This window comes from Misgurnus anguillicaudatus, chromosome 11 (genome assembly GCF_027580225.2).
Source record: "Misgurnus anguillicaudatus chromosome 11, ASM2758022v2, whole genome shotgun sequence".
NCBI classification, from domain to species: Eukaryota; Metazoa; Chordata; class Actinopteri; order Cypriniformes; family Cobitidae; genus Misgurnus; species Misgurnus anguillicaudatus.
In genome coordinates this window covers 19825256-19843526 of record NC_073347.2, presented here as the reverse complement: position 1 = coordinate 19843526, position 18271 = coordinate 19825256, and the positions used below count along the sequence as shown (strand labels likewise).

At 35.5% G+C, this 18271-nt stretch overlaps 4 protein-coding genes across 4 annotated transcripts; 1 reads left to right on the top strand and 3 right to left on the bottom strand.

Moving 5' to 3' along the window:
- The first annotated feature begins 323 nt into the window (after window positions 1-323).
- LOC129416320 (uncharacterized) lies at window positions 324-1875 on the top strand. The gene is made up of 4 exons (XM_055170616.2): window positions 324-406; window positions 536-602; window positions 888-925; window positions 1061-1875. The coding sequence occupies exons 1-4, from the start codon at window positions 399-401 to the stop codon at window positions 1587-1589; spliced, it is 642 nt and encodes a 213-aa protein (XP_055026591.2). The 5' UTR covers window positions 324-398; the 3' UTR covers window positions 1590-1875.
- fuom (fucose mutarotase) lies at window positions 1857-4067 on the bottom strand. The gene is made up of 6 exons (XM_073873236.1): window positions 3910-4067; window positions 3337-3405; window positions 2972-3039; window positions 2742-2840; window positions 2391-2463; window positions 1857-2310 (listed from the first exon to the last, which is right to left on the bottom strand). Exons 1-6 carry the CDS (start codon window positions 3992-3994, stop codon window positions 2243-2245), a joined length of 462 nt encoding a protein of 153 aa, XP_073729337.1. The 5' UTR covers window positions 3995-4067; the 3' UTR covers window positions 1857-2242.
- A 2484-nt stretch (window positions 4068-6551) lies between these two features.
- echs1 (enoyl CoA hydratase, short chain, 1, mitochondrial) lies at window positions 6552-8723 on the bottom strand. The gene is made up of 8 exons (XM_055171050.2): window positions 8567-8723; window positions 7932-8129; window positions 7708-7835; window positions 7521-7620; window positions 7309-7413; window positions 7105-7224; window positions 6795-6862; window positions 6552-6703 (listed from the first exon to the last, which is right to left on the bottom strand). The coding sequence occupies exons 1-8, from the start codon at window positions 8655-8657 to the stop codon at window positions 6638-6640; spliced, it is 876 nt and encodes a 291-aa protein (XP_055027025.1). The 5' UTR covers window positions 8658-8723; the 3' UTR covers window positions 6552-6637.
- A 1274-nt stretch (window positions 8724-9997) lies between these two features.
- On the bottom strand, window positions 9998-17467 carry lgalslb (lectin, galactoside-binding-like b). The gene is made up of 5 exons (XM_055170017.2): window positions 17290-17467; window positions 16815-16901; window positions 16623-16711; window positions 15529-15718; window positions 9998-13542 (listed from the first exon to the last, which is right to left on the bottom strand). The coding sequence occupies exons 1-5, from the start codon at window positions 17338-17340 to the stop codon at window positions 13399-13401; spliced, it is 561 nt and encodes a 186-aa protein (XP_055025992.1). The 5' UTR covers window positions 17341-17467; the 3' UTR covers window positions 9998-13398.
- Window positions 17468-18271: the final 804 nt, after the last annotated feature.

The following is an 18271-nucleotide window of genomic DNA, read 5'->3' as shown; positions in this document are numbered from 1 at the left end:
CAGGCCCTCTGTGTCTTGAATTACGTAAAATGTTGTATAACACTTAAGATAGATAGATAATTGTTTAATTTCACCAGCAATTTGAAAGGTTATGATAAAGAAGCTGTACCATATCATAATAAAAGATTATAATGTCTGTGGCATAAAGTGTAGATGGCACATTTTAAACTATTGTGTAATCTTTGTGTGAGCTTTTTGAATAATAGTGTTTATTTAATTTAAATAGTAATAATAAAATACTTATTATACAGTATGTAGGAAACAGATAATGTTATTAGCATATAGTTAAGGTCCAAAGTCAGCTGTAGTTGAACTTTGATCGTTTTATTACAGGTAAAAATGTTTGGCTTGAAAAACATGTTCACAATTCATTGTGATATACAGTATAAAGAACAACTATGATCAGGTCAGTTCTTCTGGGCTTTGAGATTTAATATTTTCTCTGTATTTTTATAAAGTTGGTTTCTATATTTATTAATAATAATTCTATTGTTAGCAAACGGGTTTAAACACGATTTTCCTTCCCACACTAAAGGTTTTCTGTTTTAATCTGCCTATCAGTTCTGCTGTTCGGCAGCTCAGCCAAGCCATACAGGCCCAGAGTATGTATAGCTTCAATATACATATGATTTACAGAGTAATATTTATTTGACTAAAAATATGACTATACTCACTTTTAATCAGTACTGTTACAAGATCTGTGCATAATCCTTGTTTACCATTTTGAATCAGGTGAATCTAACATGATATTTAAAGAATATTAATTTGTCATTCCTAACTTTGTTGTTAAGGTAAACCTGTAAAACATCTAGGTCCACTAAGATACCTAGATTCATTTTCTTGTTTTTTTAATGGGATTTATGCTCTAAACATTGTTGCCTTTACAGGATAAAGTGTTGGGAAAAGCCATTCAAGACACTATGGAGTGAGTATACCTTGTTGTCCTATCAACTGCACATTATACAGGAGCTAAATAGAAATAAAGTTTAAATATAAACTATAAACTAAAGAGGATTGCATATTTCGGTTTTTACATTTCATTATAAAACGTCCTTTGTAGATCTGATTATTTTAACGGAAAGATTATGCTGGGAATGAAGGAGGTGGAGCCACTAGAGGACATGGATAATACAGATTATGTCATTGATCCCAGCATGTCGATATGGAAAAGTGTAAAAGATGAAGTACGACAGAAATACAACAGACCTGAGGAGGATAAAGATGCCATCTACCACCCTTTCGAATTAAAACTTCCGGCTGACTCCAAACAGTCTGGATCTTTCCCTCAGCCACATGATCAGGTACGGTCGTATGATAAACCAGAAGAGGACAGGGATGATCTGTACCATGGCGTGTTTGACATAATTGGTGATGAACAATCAATGGGAGTGGAAAAGGATGCTCAAGGAAACAGAGATAATGTCAGGCCCATGTACCTAAGCCCTGAAGAGGACAAAGATCATCTGTACCATCCAGATCTCAGAGGACAACAGCCTGACCAGCATGCTCCACTGAATATGTACCCTATTCACCATAAAAAAGTGCACACAGAACCAGAAATAGACCTGGATGGTGTTTATCATCAGTAAGCATAATGAAAATGTCTAAGAAATGTCTAAGGGACTGCATTGTTGGTTGTTCCATTATAAATTAGCTAAATGGTGTCTACTGTTTCAAACCTAAATTAAATGTTTAGATATAGAATTAAGAATAATAAAGAAATTTAAAGTATGTATGTTCATTAGCTCTAAATTAACCATAGTTAGTAAGTCTTTAAATGTACTCATTAGATCTGATTTAAATAAATAAAATGCATTGTTTAAATGAAATCATATTAAAATAAATAAAAAGACTGATTTGTCAACTTTCTGAAAATGTTCTTTATTCGTTTTCATTTATGTAAATCAGAAAATTTTTACAAAAGCATTTTTTGTAGAAATATTCCAAAAAGGAAAACATTTACAGAGCTCAATTCAGCTAGAGTAAACAGACAGAATAAAAGAAAACAAAATGAAATTGTATGCTTGACCCATTATTTCTAACCTTCTAACTGGAAAGCATAAAAATTTGCTGACTGTAATGGTTTGTAATAGTTGTACTACAAAATAGATTTATTCCATATATAATAGTACAACAATTTAATACACTTTTATATAATACTATATACAATATTTCATAAAAATATTGTATTTTTTATAATTTTTGATGTAATAACTCACTAAAAATGAAATCAGTTATTCTTTTAGCATTGTTCATCAGGCGGAATTACACCTTTCTTAATGATGAGATTCCCATATAGTGCAGTCTCCCTGTCAGAGGAAAATTATGGGTATTATTTTTACAATATCTATTTAAAATTTTAACATAACAGAGAGAAATAAAATGCTCCCCGGTTGCCACTACAGCGAATGCATTTTTGGCTCGCTCATAAAAAGCAAACCGCTCAACTAACTTTAAACTAGCCTAAAAAGAAAAACATGTTACATTTTAACTAGCAGTACTGGCTGTCTTGGTAATAATTACAGCTATAATAACAGTGATATTAGATGAATAAGTAAAATAATAACCTGTAAGCAAAATCAGGTAAATTTATAATCCATCCCAACTAATTTGAAAACTTTTTAAAATATTGATGTTGCATATTTGAAAAATTATTTGCATTGCATTATTACTAGGAAAATTGAGTTGAGAGCTAAATAGTTTTCACGATATGAGTTAAGACCTTTAATATAAGAGCTTACATCTGATCCTGCTTGTTTCAGAAGCTCAGAGTACTGGTCCCATACAGGCACTTTCAGACCCTTTAATTTGTCACTCTGCACAAGGTCCATGACAAATGCCTAACAAATGTTCAGTGACAGACACAACCTTTTATCATTATACAATCAACATGAAAGAAATTGAACAGACTACTTTTGTGGTTTTAGTTAAAGTGTTTAAGAAATGAAAGATAAGAAATGTTGACACCTACCGGATCATCATATGTATCAAGAGGAAAAAGCTTTAGTATTGACTTCAAAAGTTCTGGTATACCTACACCTTAAAGAAAAATAACTTCATTATAAATAGGTCAATGATGTAAACGACAAAAATAGACATTAATTTTGGCGGATCTTTTTAATGCATACAACAAATATGTTATCTGGTTTAAAATATTTTAGTTTTAATTACAAAAATACCATGACATTATTTCAAAAATTTGTGAAATCAAACTAATTAACAGGAAATTTAATTCAAACACTCTTATATTTGATGCAAAAGATTAGTTGTAGAAATAATTAGATGTTTCACAATTTTATAATGGTAGTATATAAGTTTTTGTAACGTTACACGTACCATCGGCTCTTATCTCCGCTGGACCACATTTACAAATAGATGCGGTTGGAAAATTTGCGTCAGCAAGAACTGGAAATAAAAATATATACATCACATCCCATACATAGCTTTTATTTCTTATAATGTGGCTGCATTGATGTCTCATTTTTAACAGATCCTTAACAAAAACGGAGCGCGGGGCAGATTTGTTTCAATTTGGGGGTTTCAAGTTCAGCCAGCGGGCATTGAGATGATAAGACATGCCTAAAATATATAGAAATATGACACAGTCTCCAGTGTTTTGAATGACATTGTGAAGATCAAAACAAAATCGCAAATGCCTTGGTAAACAAGGAAAGCTGCTACAGCAAGATCACTTCCTCATTTACTGACTCAGGATTTATTAAAAACACAGGATTTATCAGTTTGTTTTAAACCCGTATTTAACCCATAAACCACTGGCATTTTATATTTATCCAAACAGATCGTATAAAATTAATCCAGAGAGTGCGTTTGCGACACACCAGCGTTAAGATTCCAGTTTTGGTTTGCCGTTGTTAAAACGGACGCTATGACTTGGTGAACTTGACTTACCCAGTTCATCTCCATGACCCATACGCGCCAAAGCATACAATAATTCAGGTGTCAGTATTGATGGGATTCCTTTCAGTATAACCATTGCAAAGCAGTGACAGCAAAAACGCGTGCGAATGTGTAGGGAGTCACGTGACCCTTAAACGTTCTTCTATTGGCTAGACTCAATGAGAGCTACGTTTTTTGCGGAAAGTGAGTTTCGTATACGTAATCTGCGTTGCTCTTCGCAAGCGTTTATTCAGTGTGTATTTTTTTTTTTTTTTTTTTTTTTTTATTAATGACGGGAATGACGCATGTCTAATTTCACAGTTTGTTTCAGAATGAGGGAAAGATTTTATTCGATACTTTTGCATATACGTGTGTTTAATCCAAAGCCTAATGTCATATATTTAGCCTACTGTTTTAAACTGTTGTAAAATTCCTACAAAATCATACATTACAATACAATAAATCAGACTGATTCAAACCTATAAACTAATAACCTTAAATATTCTGTGTGTTAAACCCATATTGTTATAATAAACAACTTTAAAAATATAGCACAGGTGTTTTTACAACCATTTCTTTTTTTATTCTTATGCATTATCCTCGTAACTTGAGGAATATGTTACATTATACAGCCTAATGCAAACTTTAACATGCACCACGTGAACCAGAAATATAGCCTATATTGTGCTGTAAAAGTGAAAATGATAATCAAATATTCAAGTGAAATTTTCAACTGCAGTATTACGGAGATATCACTTTCATATTTTTAAATCTTTGAATCCTTGTGAAATTTTACAATATGTTCTTCAATGTAGGATGACAGTTTATAATACATTTCCATAATATGATGCTATATCAAGAACATTTTATTTCTGTCTAATCAAACCTGTAAACTTAATGATGATTAGAAAGCAAATGCTGATGTTTTTAAATTATTATTCGAAAACAGAAGTTGGGAAACAAAATTTTGCGAGACCTGAAGTAGATGTGCAGCTGTTACAGATGAAGTAAGTAAAACTTCTGGTGCTGTGGTTGTAATTCAGGGAAATTTGCTCGAAAAGAGGTGTGTGGAGGCTTTGCAGCTGCGAAATGTAGAGTGAAAGTGTAAAGATGGAAGACTGATGGAAGAAAAGACATTCTGAGGAGCCAAGACTGTCTGATCAGTTCAAAGCTCTTTTCTTTTACTGAGGAACCATGCTGCTCCTCTTTGGTTCTGCTTTTTTAAATGAGTTTATCACGCTATGAGGAGCTGCCTCTGCCAAAATGTAACGTTTTGCCTCTTTTGTCCGCGCTGAGCGCCTCAATTCGGTCTACATTTATTATTTTGACCTTTCGTTAGCAGGGGATAGACTTCAAAGTGAAACCTCTATTTTGCTGTCTTTTAAGGAGACCTTTGTGCTATTGCGGTGTGTGGAGAGATTTTTTTCTCCTCTATTAAAAGTTTTGTTCCAAGGGCTGAGAAGAAAGCTGGACTCTGAGGGAATATTGAATGAAAATTAAAATCAATTAGGCTATGGACTTTTGAGTGTTTGGAAGGATGCCGTGCGAAAAAAACGCAGAGATTTTTAAGCGAGAAAGTTGATGTGCATTGGAGATGAATAGGCTCGTCTCACAATTACATTTGCAGTGTTTTTTCTGCACGTTGTATTTCTTATAAAACCCAGTCAGTGTTAATGCGTAAAAGTGCCCTGTAGGTTCTCTGGTGATCTTTAACCTGGACAATTGGTGTAAGTAATTAGACACTTTACAGTTATTGATCAAAGAGGTTTGTGAGGCTTGGTTAAAAAAAAAGTATATTTTTTAAAAGCAACAATCGAAAAGTGTTTTATACACAAAAACAATTTTTATATGGCTAATTATTTTTTATATTTTAATAAATCATCAAAAATTAACCAACGACAAAACATTGAACATGACGCGGTACACATTTCAATCTGTCACTGTAAAGGTCTGTGATGAACACCTGTTTTTGGCAAAGTTTTGGTTAAATTCGTAATTATAACATTTTTATATATAGATAACTAATTCTGTCCTCTATTAGTAAATTAACATCACGAAACCTAACATATATTCAAGAAAATATTTAGGCATTTAGTAGGCTAACCGAGACCTGGCTGTCGTTAACCTTTAAAGCCTATACAGTTCTGTACATGCAATTAGTTTAAAATGTAACAACAGCAATATTTATCATTTTAAAAATAATGACCATCATTAAAAACGGTTCCGCTACAGAAAATGCTATACAGCGAAAACTCCTCCTTAATCTCCAATATGAATATACTTTACAAGTGGGTCTAAAAATACAACTACAGCACCACCTAGCGCATAGAATGTGTAACTGAATATAAAGTGAAAATAGTTTGGGAAGACAATTTCATCATAAACAAGGATTTTGTCTTTACAGAGAATTCATTTAATACAAGCATCTATGCCAAAGACATGTCACAAAAAGTGGCAATTACATAGGAAGACTTTACAGGGGTATAAATCAGAATTCATGATATATGTAATTAACGGTGATGCATACAGAATGTTAACCTATCTGTAAAAGTTAAATGTGAGCCCACTAAACCACAGGTATTTAAATATACAATTTAAGCAAACCTTTGATCTTTAATGTGTTTTTCACAAACACTCAATATAAAATGGTGGCCTTAAGGCAAAGTAGAGCATTTTAATATCAGCATTTGATGACAACTACATATCAGTATTTAAAACAACCATATTTTCCACAGGAATTCTAGTTGTCCTGGAAAGTAGCCTTTCTCTTCTCAACAAAGGCAGTCATGCCTTCTTTTCTGTCCTCCTGAAAGTTAAGGCAAAACAAGGTCAAGAATTAATTCTCATTCTTAAAAATTTATATTAACACATAAATTAAAAATATAAATATGGCACACCGTGGCAAAGGTTGCATGGAATAATCGTTTCTCAAGCCGACTGCCTTCAGCTAAGGTCAGTTCAAATGCTGTAAGCCAAATATAAATTAAATTGTCAGTCTCAATGAAAACTTGAATTAATTATATAACTTTTTGAAGAATACACCATTCATACATTATTTTAAAAGCTAATGCCATTCATTTGACAAGAACTGTTATATAAACTGTTGCATAGTTTACAAAAAGTTTACAGAAAATTAAATCTGCTCAAGTTTAAGTTTTAACAATTATCAAGTATCTTGCATATTTGGTGAGATAAATAAACTCCTACCTGCATTAACAGCTTCCTTTGCCATGGCTGAAACAAGTTTGGAATTCCCAGCTATTTTTTCTCCACATCTGATAGCTTCTGAAACCAACTGGTCCACTGGGAATACTTTACTTACCAGACCTTTGATAGTACGCATATAAATAATGTGAACTACAGAAAAAGCACTGCACATGTGACAAAGAAAAAGTAATGTAAAAAACAAACCAGACTGTTTTGCATCCTGAGCTGAGATTCGGTCTCCTGTCAGTACCATCTCCATCGCAAGAGATTTACCTACTGCTCTCGTAAGCCTCTGAGTGCCACCTGCACCTGGAGTAAAAGAAATGTACATGGTGTGTTGTGTTATAAAGCTTTGCCATCAAAATTATGCTGCAACAATCAATGCACAGAATATAAAGACTATTGGTTTAAATTACCAGGGATGGTCCCCAACAAGATTTCTGGTTGTCCAAACTGTGCCTTCTCTCCAGCATAGATTATATCACACATCATTGCAAATTCACATCCTCCACCAAGCTAAATCACACAGAACATCTATAGTAAATAAACATAGTAATAACTGAAGCACACTTTTCAATTGTGGCAAATACATTTCATACTTACCGCAAATCCATTTACTGCAGCAATAACAGGTTTTTTGACTGTTGATACTCTGTTCCAATGAGCCAGAAAGTTACCACCATAGCACTCTTGAAATGTTCTGTTCTGCATCTCTTTAATATCAGCTCCAGCTAATAAAACCAAAATGTCAATAAAGCATAAAGTAATCAGGCAAAAGAGAATTTATCTATCCGTAAAACGTTTTTTTTTTTTTGATAGGTTCAAACCTGCAAAGGCTTTCTCGCTCCCTGTGATGACAATAGCTCCCACTTCACCGTCAGCTTCAAATGTATCAAGGGCTTTGCCCACCTCCAGCATGAGACCATCACAGAGGGCATTCAAGGCCTTCGGTCTGTTCAACTGGATGAAACCAACATTCTTCTTTTCACCTTTTTTGTCAACCAGTATGTACTGATACTGGCCACCTGCAAACGAGATGAGGGTGAACCTGACACACAATAGCTGTGGGATCATTTTAAAGTCCAATACTTTTAATGATTAAAAAGTTGCATTGCAAATCCACAGTGAGTAATTTGCAATCATTTAAAAAAAAGGATTTTTGGCACATTTTGGTCATTTCCACCACGTTCAGCCTTAAAACCTTTTTTTTTAATATGTTGTTAATTTACATCCTAGGTGTTGAAACGATTAGCATGTTAACTGCCTGTGCACGTAAACAACGCGCATTCTGCGTGCCATTATTTGTAAATAAGCTGGTCAAGTGTAAACTGTGCACCAGAACTAAATATTTGGCTGCACAATAGCAGCGCATACAAATGACGCAAGTTTCCAACCTAGCTTAAAAGCACGAAAGTGACATTGACAAAGACGCAATGTTTTAACTGGAAACAGTTCTTATTACCTGAACTGCACTGCCTTGTCGCCGCTAAAGCAGATGACACAAATTTAGTATGTTTGAAAAGTAACCCAGTGGATCTGCAAAGCAGTGCCATCGTGAGTGATCTCGGACAACAGTAACGTTCGCGTCACTGGCTGTTTCTCAATTCCAAGAACGCAAAGAACGGACTTGCGTCCTCGTGGAGATCGGTCTTGCCAGGCGACCTTGGAAGAACGAACTCGGAAGTTTTGACGCAATGACTTCTGGGGCGTAAAGCGATTTCAGCAAGTCTGCACTCGATGCATCCTCGATATCAAGAACACATCCGGGTATTTTCATGCGTCCTCTGTCCTTGCGTTCTTGAGAATTGGAATGAACTTCGACCGTTAATGATGACGTAGAGCGAGGACACGAGGACGCAAGATCGCTGAAGAACGCATATTGAGAAACAGCCACTGTGCAGCTCTGGTGCTAGTTGGCTCGCGTTGATGACGCAACAGCCAGTTTGGGATGCCAGATATTTTGCCAGAAGAAAACGACACTCATAGTTTAATAGGGTTTTACATTCGCATCGCTATAAACTAGGTCATCACACTTTTTACCCACTTTGTAGAAATATGTCACGTCACCATTTCTCAAAGATGTGAGTACATTTTCTAACCCACACATTATAGACTAACAAGCCAATGCAGAGGCGGACACTACTTGAGTATTTTAAGTAAATGTTCCAAGCATCTGTTCTTTATCAGAGTGTTTGGGAAAAAATTACTTTACTAAAAAATCTTTGCTACATTCATAGAATCATACTGTGTATTCATTTTATATTGCATATTAAAATTTATTTAATACCCAAGTACAAAATATTTTGTACTTTTACTTTTCTTCAGTAAAAGTACAAAAGTTCTTTTTACTTAAGTAAAATAAATACTAGATGTTTAATGAACTTTAATATTAAATATAAACCAAAAACTTGAAATTATAAAATGTAGTGGATAATATGCTTTGGAATGTATGTTTTCCAAAGAAAAACACTGATATAATACAAATAATTAAAATTTTACTTTTAAGTAAAAATACTTAAGTAGTGTCCGAGTCAATGCTAGTGGATCCCAACCTTTATCACGTAGTTCCCCCATTGTCAACATCATTTAAAAGTCCCCAACTCACATTTATAATTTCATATTTTGATTTTTATCAAATAAAATAGCCTATTCCAGAGCTTGGCATAACTAGAGATGCATAGCCTAATTACTATAAGAATAACCAAAAACTATGAATTATCTTTTTTTAGTTGCTCTAGCTTAATTTTGTTTTGTCGTATTTTAAATAATTTTAGCGATCTTGATTCGCCTGTCAAAGAATTCAAATATCTGGCAACAGTGTTGAATTCGTCCGCTTAGCGACCTCTATTGGCTACATAGACAACATTTAATAAATGAACATCAAAGGACTTCAAAGTGTGTAAGGTTTGATTTATTGGTCAATAAATCAGTTAGAAAATTAATACCCATGAAAGTTACAAAATGTATTGAATAACTAAACATTTACTATTAAACAAAAACAAAGCGTTTGCAAACCAACTTCAAACAGTATATCCAGATGACAATGAATGTCCCAATAGCAGGCTATTAATCCTTTGCAGACAAAAACATACGTTTCGTTTCAGATATTCACCCAAATGCTTTTTAAGCCAGTTTTTTCTCTTTATGTGTATCCTACTGCAGCATATTCACATGGGATTCTGCAGCGCAGGTATGTACCAACTTGGCAATTGATGAATTATTTTAACATCTGCAAAGCACAGGTGCCTTACATTACAAGGATTTCATGTAACTTAAAAGTGCTATATAAACTTTAACTCTGTTGGTGTAAAACAATGAGAATTTACAATAATCCAACAAACTGCAACCAACACCAACATTCTCATTTAAAAAGTTTGTTGGTTTTGGTTGGTGTTTGTTGGATCGATGTGAATTAGTCCCTAAACACCAAAGCCATATTTCAATAGGCAGATTTCTGCCCAAAACCAAGCCCTGAAAGCTACTCTGCATGTCTTGATTTAACCCATAAAATAATGTACAATTACAATTATCCAACACCACACACTAGCTCTAACTAATGGGCACCTTTATAAATACATAAGCTTTTGAAATTGTTCTCAAATAATATTAAAAACATATTAAGCTGCAAACGTCTGACTTAAAGGAACAGTATGTAAGAAATGTATATAAATTAATCATAAAATTGCCCTGATATGTCACTAGACATTAGGAAATCATGTTCATTTCAAATACTTATATCACTGACAACAGTGGTCAGGCCAGGATATTGTCATTTAAAAAGTGGAGTTGCAGCCCTCAACTGATGTTTATGTTGTCATTTTGTGTATTGGCCACCAGTTGTGTGATTGCAGTACCAGTTTTAGCCACAAGTTTTGTGATTGCAGTACCAGTTTTGGCCACAATCCTACATACTGTTCCTTTAATAAACAAACAATATACCAAGCTATGAAATGAACTATAGTTTTGATGTACTGGAATCTAGTGAACAATCATTACATAAACAAGCACTCATCTTAGTGCTGAAACATTATTGCAAAAAACATGAAAAACAAAAACAAACGAGGCATACAAAGAGATTAGTAGTATATGTACATCCAAAGTTTCGAAAACTTCTGTAGTTTACTATTAAGACCCATAACATTCATTTTGAATCCTCATACTGTAAATCTGAACCAGTCTGAGAAATGTAGCAATTTATTTTGAGATACAAGACAATAAACAGCACCAAAAATGGAAGCATTAGAATTAGTATCTGTAATCTGCACAATTATTAGGATCATAGGGAGAAATGCAATTTACTTTACTGTAGCTCCAAGGGCAAAGCAAGCCCAGAGCATAGTCTGTTATTTACATGTACACGAACGTGTAGTTCACATTACTTGTACGTGTAAAAAGATGTGCGACGCATGCACATTGCGACAAAATGCAATGCATCTCCTGGGCTACATACTACATTTGTAGTACTCCCTCCCCTTTCAAAATTGTCCAGGTGTAACACCTTTTAGGTATCCTCACATACACACTGATCAGGAAACGAAATGACAACCAAAAATTGTCAGCAACATTAAAACAGTTTCAGACAAAATGAAATTGAAATAGTAACACTGTTAAGTACCTTACTGGTTCGAACAGCCAGATTTGAAATGTCTTCAGCAAATAAATTCTGTAAATGGGATGAAATTGGTCTACTTTAAGTTAGTTAATCATGTTTTTCTCAAAAATGTGAGAAGCTTTATTAGTTATCTATTGCATTTAATAAATACTCATATTCGACAAAAGATTCGCAATTATTCTTCACTTTTCTTACACTTCAGTTTTTACAGGAAGTGTTTTATGTCTTCCAAAACAAAAGAAGCGAGTTCAAGTGTAAAGCTGTGTGCACACCGCCAGCGACTACCAACGGCAGAGCGACGAGATCTGATTCACTCCAATGAAAACGTGGCGGCTTCTGGTGACAAGCAATAGTGACCGTTGCCGACATGAAGTGGGAGTGTGCAGCGACAAAAGTGCAACAAGGATTTTTTTACAGTGTAGGGCAACCTCATTTAAAATTACAAGTGAAAAAAATCACTGGCGGTGTGAAGCATTAAGTTTTGAAACTGAACATAATACTGATCTACAGTGCAACGAGCACATCATATCAACATCATTGTGTTCATTTAACAATAACATTGGTACCGTTATGCTGTAGGTTATTGTTTGTACAGATCTGACAGCAGAGAGCATTGTGGGTACTGTGTATATGGCATAGTGTATAAAGGTTCCTTAGTGGGCCAAGGGCCAGAAATGACGACATAATACATGAAATATGCTAAGCCTTGGCTGCATGTTTATATTAAGAAGAGCGACACGAGGAGTGAGTGTTATAAATAAAGGAGCTGGAGGGAATAATATGCCTTTTTTTAAGACATTCACTTTACACCCACATATAAGCTATTAAGGTGCCTATAAGTGGATTATTGTACATTCAAAAACTATTTAGCCCAGTTACTTGTGTTCCTTTGACTTTTACTTGGTGCTTCAGATCAAGTGTAAACTTTAAAAGGAGCCATTTTCGATAAATCACTCGTCCACTATAAAACAATCATTTGTTGGTTTGGTAGCTAAGGATTTTATATTTGCGCTGAAATACTGTTGAGAATAATTGGATGAAATTTAAGTTCATCCTTTCTAAAGATGACTTTAACCTCAAGTCAAATAATCCTCAACACATCATCATACATGAATGGTTGCAATGAACAGATATAGGATGAAAAGGTAAACTACTTAACAGTACGTTCTGCTACACTACTGGGGATAAAATAATATCTTCCACTCAATATTATAAATAAATATGTGAAACACCAAACTGTATACTATATGGGCTGTAAAGTTCTAGTACCCAAACTATTTTAATTTACACAAACAAATTTGTCTTAAATGAGTAAAGTAGACCAACTATATCAGATTTCCTGAGTCTTGGAAAACGTTTGAAACTACACTGCTAAACTATCAGCATGCACACATTGGCAGCATCTATTCAGAGCAGCAAAATCCAAGTGGCGCATGGTACTGCCACAGTGTGCATATCAAATTGTGCAATCCCTGAAAAATATCCAAACTAAACATTTAATAATCTACTGGACAGATATATAAAACACTCAAGAAGGGGTACACATCTGAAATTGCAACCATTCACCAACCTGTTATAAAAAGACACATAAGCATAATGCAGATGAAGCTGGGAGGCCTTCATTGATGTGGCAAATGCACAGGTGGGCGTGGTCACCTGACTGAAGTTCTTTCAGGTGTTTTTCAGCCCAGCTTAGTGATCTGAAGACTCCCATCTATCCGGATCATATTAATGGCAGACAAAGACTTAACTTTGTGATAAAAGTCAAACAGCTGGTGTCCATCCACAAAGATCCTAAAACGCTGGTGCTCACAATGGATCTCAATCTGCATAAATGGACAAAAGGGGAGGGGAATATAAAGGAGTGAAATGAGATCAAATCAAAAGAATCCTTTGTCAGTCACTTAGATTCATTGTGAATAGCATGCTGAAAGGAAGTACTTGTCTGACTTTGCATGACTGCTTATCTGAAACAGTTGTGAATTGATCTGGTAATGATCTGACCCATATTTGGTTTGCTTTAGCCACATTTGCATCACTACCTCTCTTCTCTGTCCTACAAAGTAACCATGTAATTTACTATTATGAATGAATGAAAATAAATGTAAAATACCTATATTTTATATGTACCCACTCCTGTCCTGGACCGTGTCTGAAACCTGAAAAATGTTCCCTGTAAGTGAGGAGGATATTGAGGTGCTGAGATCTTTAACGTTCAGTCTAGCCTAAAGGGGGTCACACACCGGACGAGAAGTGCAGCTTCGTGTCTAGGACAACTTGGAGGTATCATACAGGCCACCCCAGAACCTTGATATGCTTCTTACAGAGCCACTCTTTGGTTATCCTGTCTGTGTGCTTCAGGTCATTGTCATGTTGGAAGACCCAGCCTTGACCCATCTTCAATGCTCTAACTGAGGGAAGGGGGTTGCTCCCCAAAATCTCGCAATACATGGCCCCGGTCATCCTCTTCTTAAAGGGATACTTCACCGATTTAGCATTCAGCTTTGTATCTGTAGAAACCCGGCAGTATTACTGAATGACCATGTTTCCCTCCATCATTTCCCCCTGAGAGGAGAGATATCTGCATTTTGGTTCTGCAAAAAAGTCCTCCGATGATGCAAAAATCGTCATATTACATCATCGGAGGACTTTTTTGCAGAACCAAAATGCAGATATCTCTCCTCTCAGGGGGAAATGAGGGAGGGAAACATGGTCATTCAGTAATACTGCCGGGTTTCTACAGATACAAAGCTGAATGCTAAATCGGTGAAGTATCCCTTTAATACAGTGCAGTCGCCCTGTCCCATGTGCAAAAAAACACCCCCAAAGCATAATGCTACCACCCCCATACTTCACAGTAGGGATGGAGTTCTTGGGATGGTACTCATCATTCTTTTTCCTCCAAACACTTTTAGTGGAATTATGACCAAAAAGTTCTATTTTGGTCTCATCTGACCACATGACTTTCTCCCATGACTCCTCTGGATCATATAAATGGTCATTGGCAAACTTAAGACGGTCCTGGACATGTGCTGGTTTAAGCAGGGGAACCTTCCGTGCCATGCATGATTTTAAACCATGACGCATTACCAACAGTAACCTTAAAAATGATGGTCCCAGCTCTTTTCAGGTCATTGACCAGCTCCTTCCGTGTAGGAGGCTTATTTCTCACCTTATTTCCGTGTAGGAGGCTTATTTCTCACCTTTCTTAGGATCATTGAGACCCCACAAGGTGAGATCTTGCATGGAGCCCCAGTTCGAGGGAGATTGACAGTCATGTTTAGCTTCTTCCATTTTCTAATGATTGCTCCAACAGTGGACCTTTTTTCACTGAGCGACTTGGCAATTTCCCCGTAGCCCTTTCCAGCCTTGTGGAGGTGTACAATTTGTCTCTAGTAACAGCTCTGTGGTCTGGGCCATGTTAGTAGTCGGATTCTTTCTGATTGTATGGGGTGGACAGGTGTCTTTATGGAGCTAACGACCTCAAACAGATGCATCTTATTTAGGATAATAAATGGCGTGGAGGTGGACATTTTAAAGGCAGACTAACGGGTCTTTGAGGGTCAGAATTCTAGCTGATAGAGAGGTGTTCAAATACTTATTTGCAGCTGTATCATACAAATAAATAGTTAAAAAAAATCATATATTGTGATTTCTGGATTTTTTTAGATTATGTCTCCCCCTTAATGCATTCATTGGACTGAAACAAGTTTCTTTACCTTTTTGCCAAATCACCCAGAGATTAACTGTACAAACACATGCCATAAGCAATAAGGTAGGTACAAGCAATAAGGTAGGTTTCTGCATTTTACCCTGAACGGCTGATCCGGGATGAAGGGGAAATAAGATATGGGTGCCTCCTCCTCACTCCATTTCCCAGAAATCTGTGCGTTCCTCAGGAACTGCCGTTCTGTAAATCGTGCAGTGAGTTTAAGGGCCACATCAGTGAGCTCCCCTTCATCTTTCTCATCATTGTGGCCGCAAGTTAAGCTGATGTCAAAGCTGAGCAGAAAACAAACCGTAAACACAGATGATTAAATGTTAACTCTCAAATATTTGACTGTTTACTGTTCATTTCCTTTGACTTTATAAGGTTTTTTAAAATGTTTTTTTTCAACTATTTGAGTGGCTATTGAATAGTTGATTTTAGCACAAAAAAATGTACATGTCCTGTGGTGTCACATGCTGTACTCCGTCTGGACTATTTAACAACATACCGGTCGTTTCATATTGACCGTAATGCAAATAAAGCAAAGTGAATAGCCGTTGAATCGTGCCTTCATACCAAAAATAAAATAATTGCTCGCTTTTAGCTATTTCATGCCTGTAAGATAGGTGGCGCTGATGGACAACAACCTTCAGTCATGCACACAACGCAACTGAGCAGCTGATCAGCACCGACCTTGACTAACTTGACAAAACTCATAGAACCAGAAAATTGATACAAAGAAAGTTTACTTTCCATATGAGCAGTGCAAATCGGTTTGTTATTTTTTGTTAAAAGACGAGGATGATATTGAAAGCACTTGTGTTTAAACCCTTTCTGCATTGTTCCTGCCTTTTGTACACACGGGATTCCGAAAACGTTGCGGGAATGTTATTAGGTCCCCATTATGGAAGTGATCCCAGAATCAATTTCAGGACATGTTTGCGTTCACACAGAAGGCAATTTTCTGAGATCAAAGCACTGTGTGAAGGGGGTTATAGCAAAATACTAAATAAATAGAAACCAGTTAGTTAGTAAACTTCTGTATCCTTATGTCTACTTTTCTTTATATACAAGGTTTTGAGCCACAGCGTTTGATATGTTTACTGTTAACAACTGTCAGAATGTGAACATCCATAACTATAATAATTCATTCATGTTTTAATAGTATATAACTAATCCAAACCAATGCAATCATACCTGTCTGGCTCTGGATCTATGATGCCCATAATAATGATTTTCTTCCCAGGCCTCATTCCACCTCTGATCCGTCCTCTGAAAGGAACCGTCTGGAATATAAAATAAAAACAAAACAAAACATACACAAACAAATCAATCACCCAAGAGCCTACAGTACCAGCTAAAAATGATTGTTTTAAACATCTACTCTACCAGAATACGAGAGATGTCTTCTTTATCTGGGGAGATGAGACCAGCATCTCCGAATGAATTATTAAGGTGATGATCATCTTCGGTATTCTTACATAGAAAGAAAGATGGGGGTCAAGATCTACAAGTTTAAAATACACATCACGCAGATGCAGATTTTAACAATACAACGGCACGCCTTCACTGCATCTTTGCAGATAAATCACAGCGCGATATGTTTACCAATTATATCAGAGCAATTCTTTGAAAAAAGTATTTTCATTTTTCAACATATGCAATGCCTTTGAACAAGAACATTATTAATGTGTTTAACTGATGGTATGTGAAAGATGAACAAGTGCTTTCCTGTGATGGATTTTGCACGTCTTGTTAAAACAGAGTTTTTGTTAACAGCAATGGGTACATTACACAATTATACAATGATGCGCAAAAATGAAATCTAAAACATTGTATCGTTTCAATAATATTTGTTACTTACTATCGCGTCGTTTTCCATGCTCGCCACCGCCATCTTGGAACAAAATACCATAGGATGCTTATGAAGGCGGTCCAGCCCTGAATCTGTCAGTGTCGTGGCAGACTGACGGGGTTATTATAAGGTGTGTAAATATTTGATCCCAGTACGGAAAAAATTATCTCAACGGTTTACAACTATTTGATCCACTCTGAAACAGAAAGAAATTATTCAGATGCGGATTATATGGTGCGGATGGAGGTTAATCCACCATACAAATGAACCTAATCTGCTCAGATTTCATTTGTGAAGAATTACCAACATTACGGATTAAGTCGTGTTTACATTATTAGCACTCATGTTTTAGTTGCGTTTTATATTAGGAAATCTGTTATCGTAAAGGAGGTTATACTAAATTACGTTTCATATTGTAAAAAAAAACAATATATACAATATTGATGTAATAATTGTAGCAAATAGTTTTTTTACAATGCATTATGTGCGTTGTGCAGAATATTTTTATTTTATTTTAAAATCTAAGGAATTAGCATTATTTTATTTTGTCTACTATTTTGGAGTGTCTGCTTTCAGTCTGCAGGGAGAGGGAGACCTCTAGTGGCATCAGTAACCAATGACAACATTACGGGTGTGCTCCTGTACATTTACAGTAGGATCGTTCATATGCTGTAAATCTGCATTCTTAGCATGCTGCTATTTGAAATCTATAATACATTTTTATACCATATTTGTATACCGTGACGTCACCGCTTTGTGGTAATTTGAGTATTTCAATGTGTTAAAAGATCTTTGTTGTTCTCTTAATCCTAAAATAAACCAAACCATCATCACAATAGTTGCACGATATTTAATTATTAATTATTTTGATTGACAATATCTTATTCTAATCTATATGAGACTGAACTGTCCTTATTATAAATCCAGAACGATGCTCAAAGCCAGAAACCAACTGCTCTACACAGCTCTATTATGTTATCTGTTGGAAAAT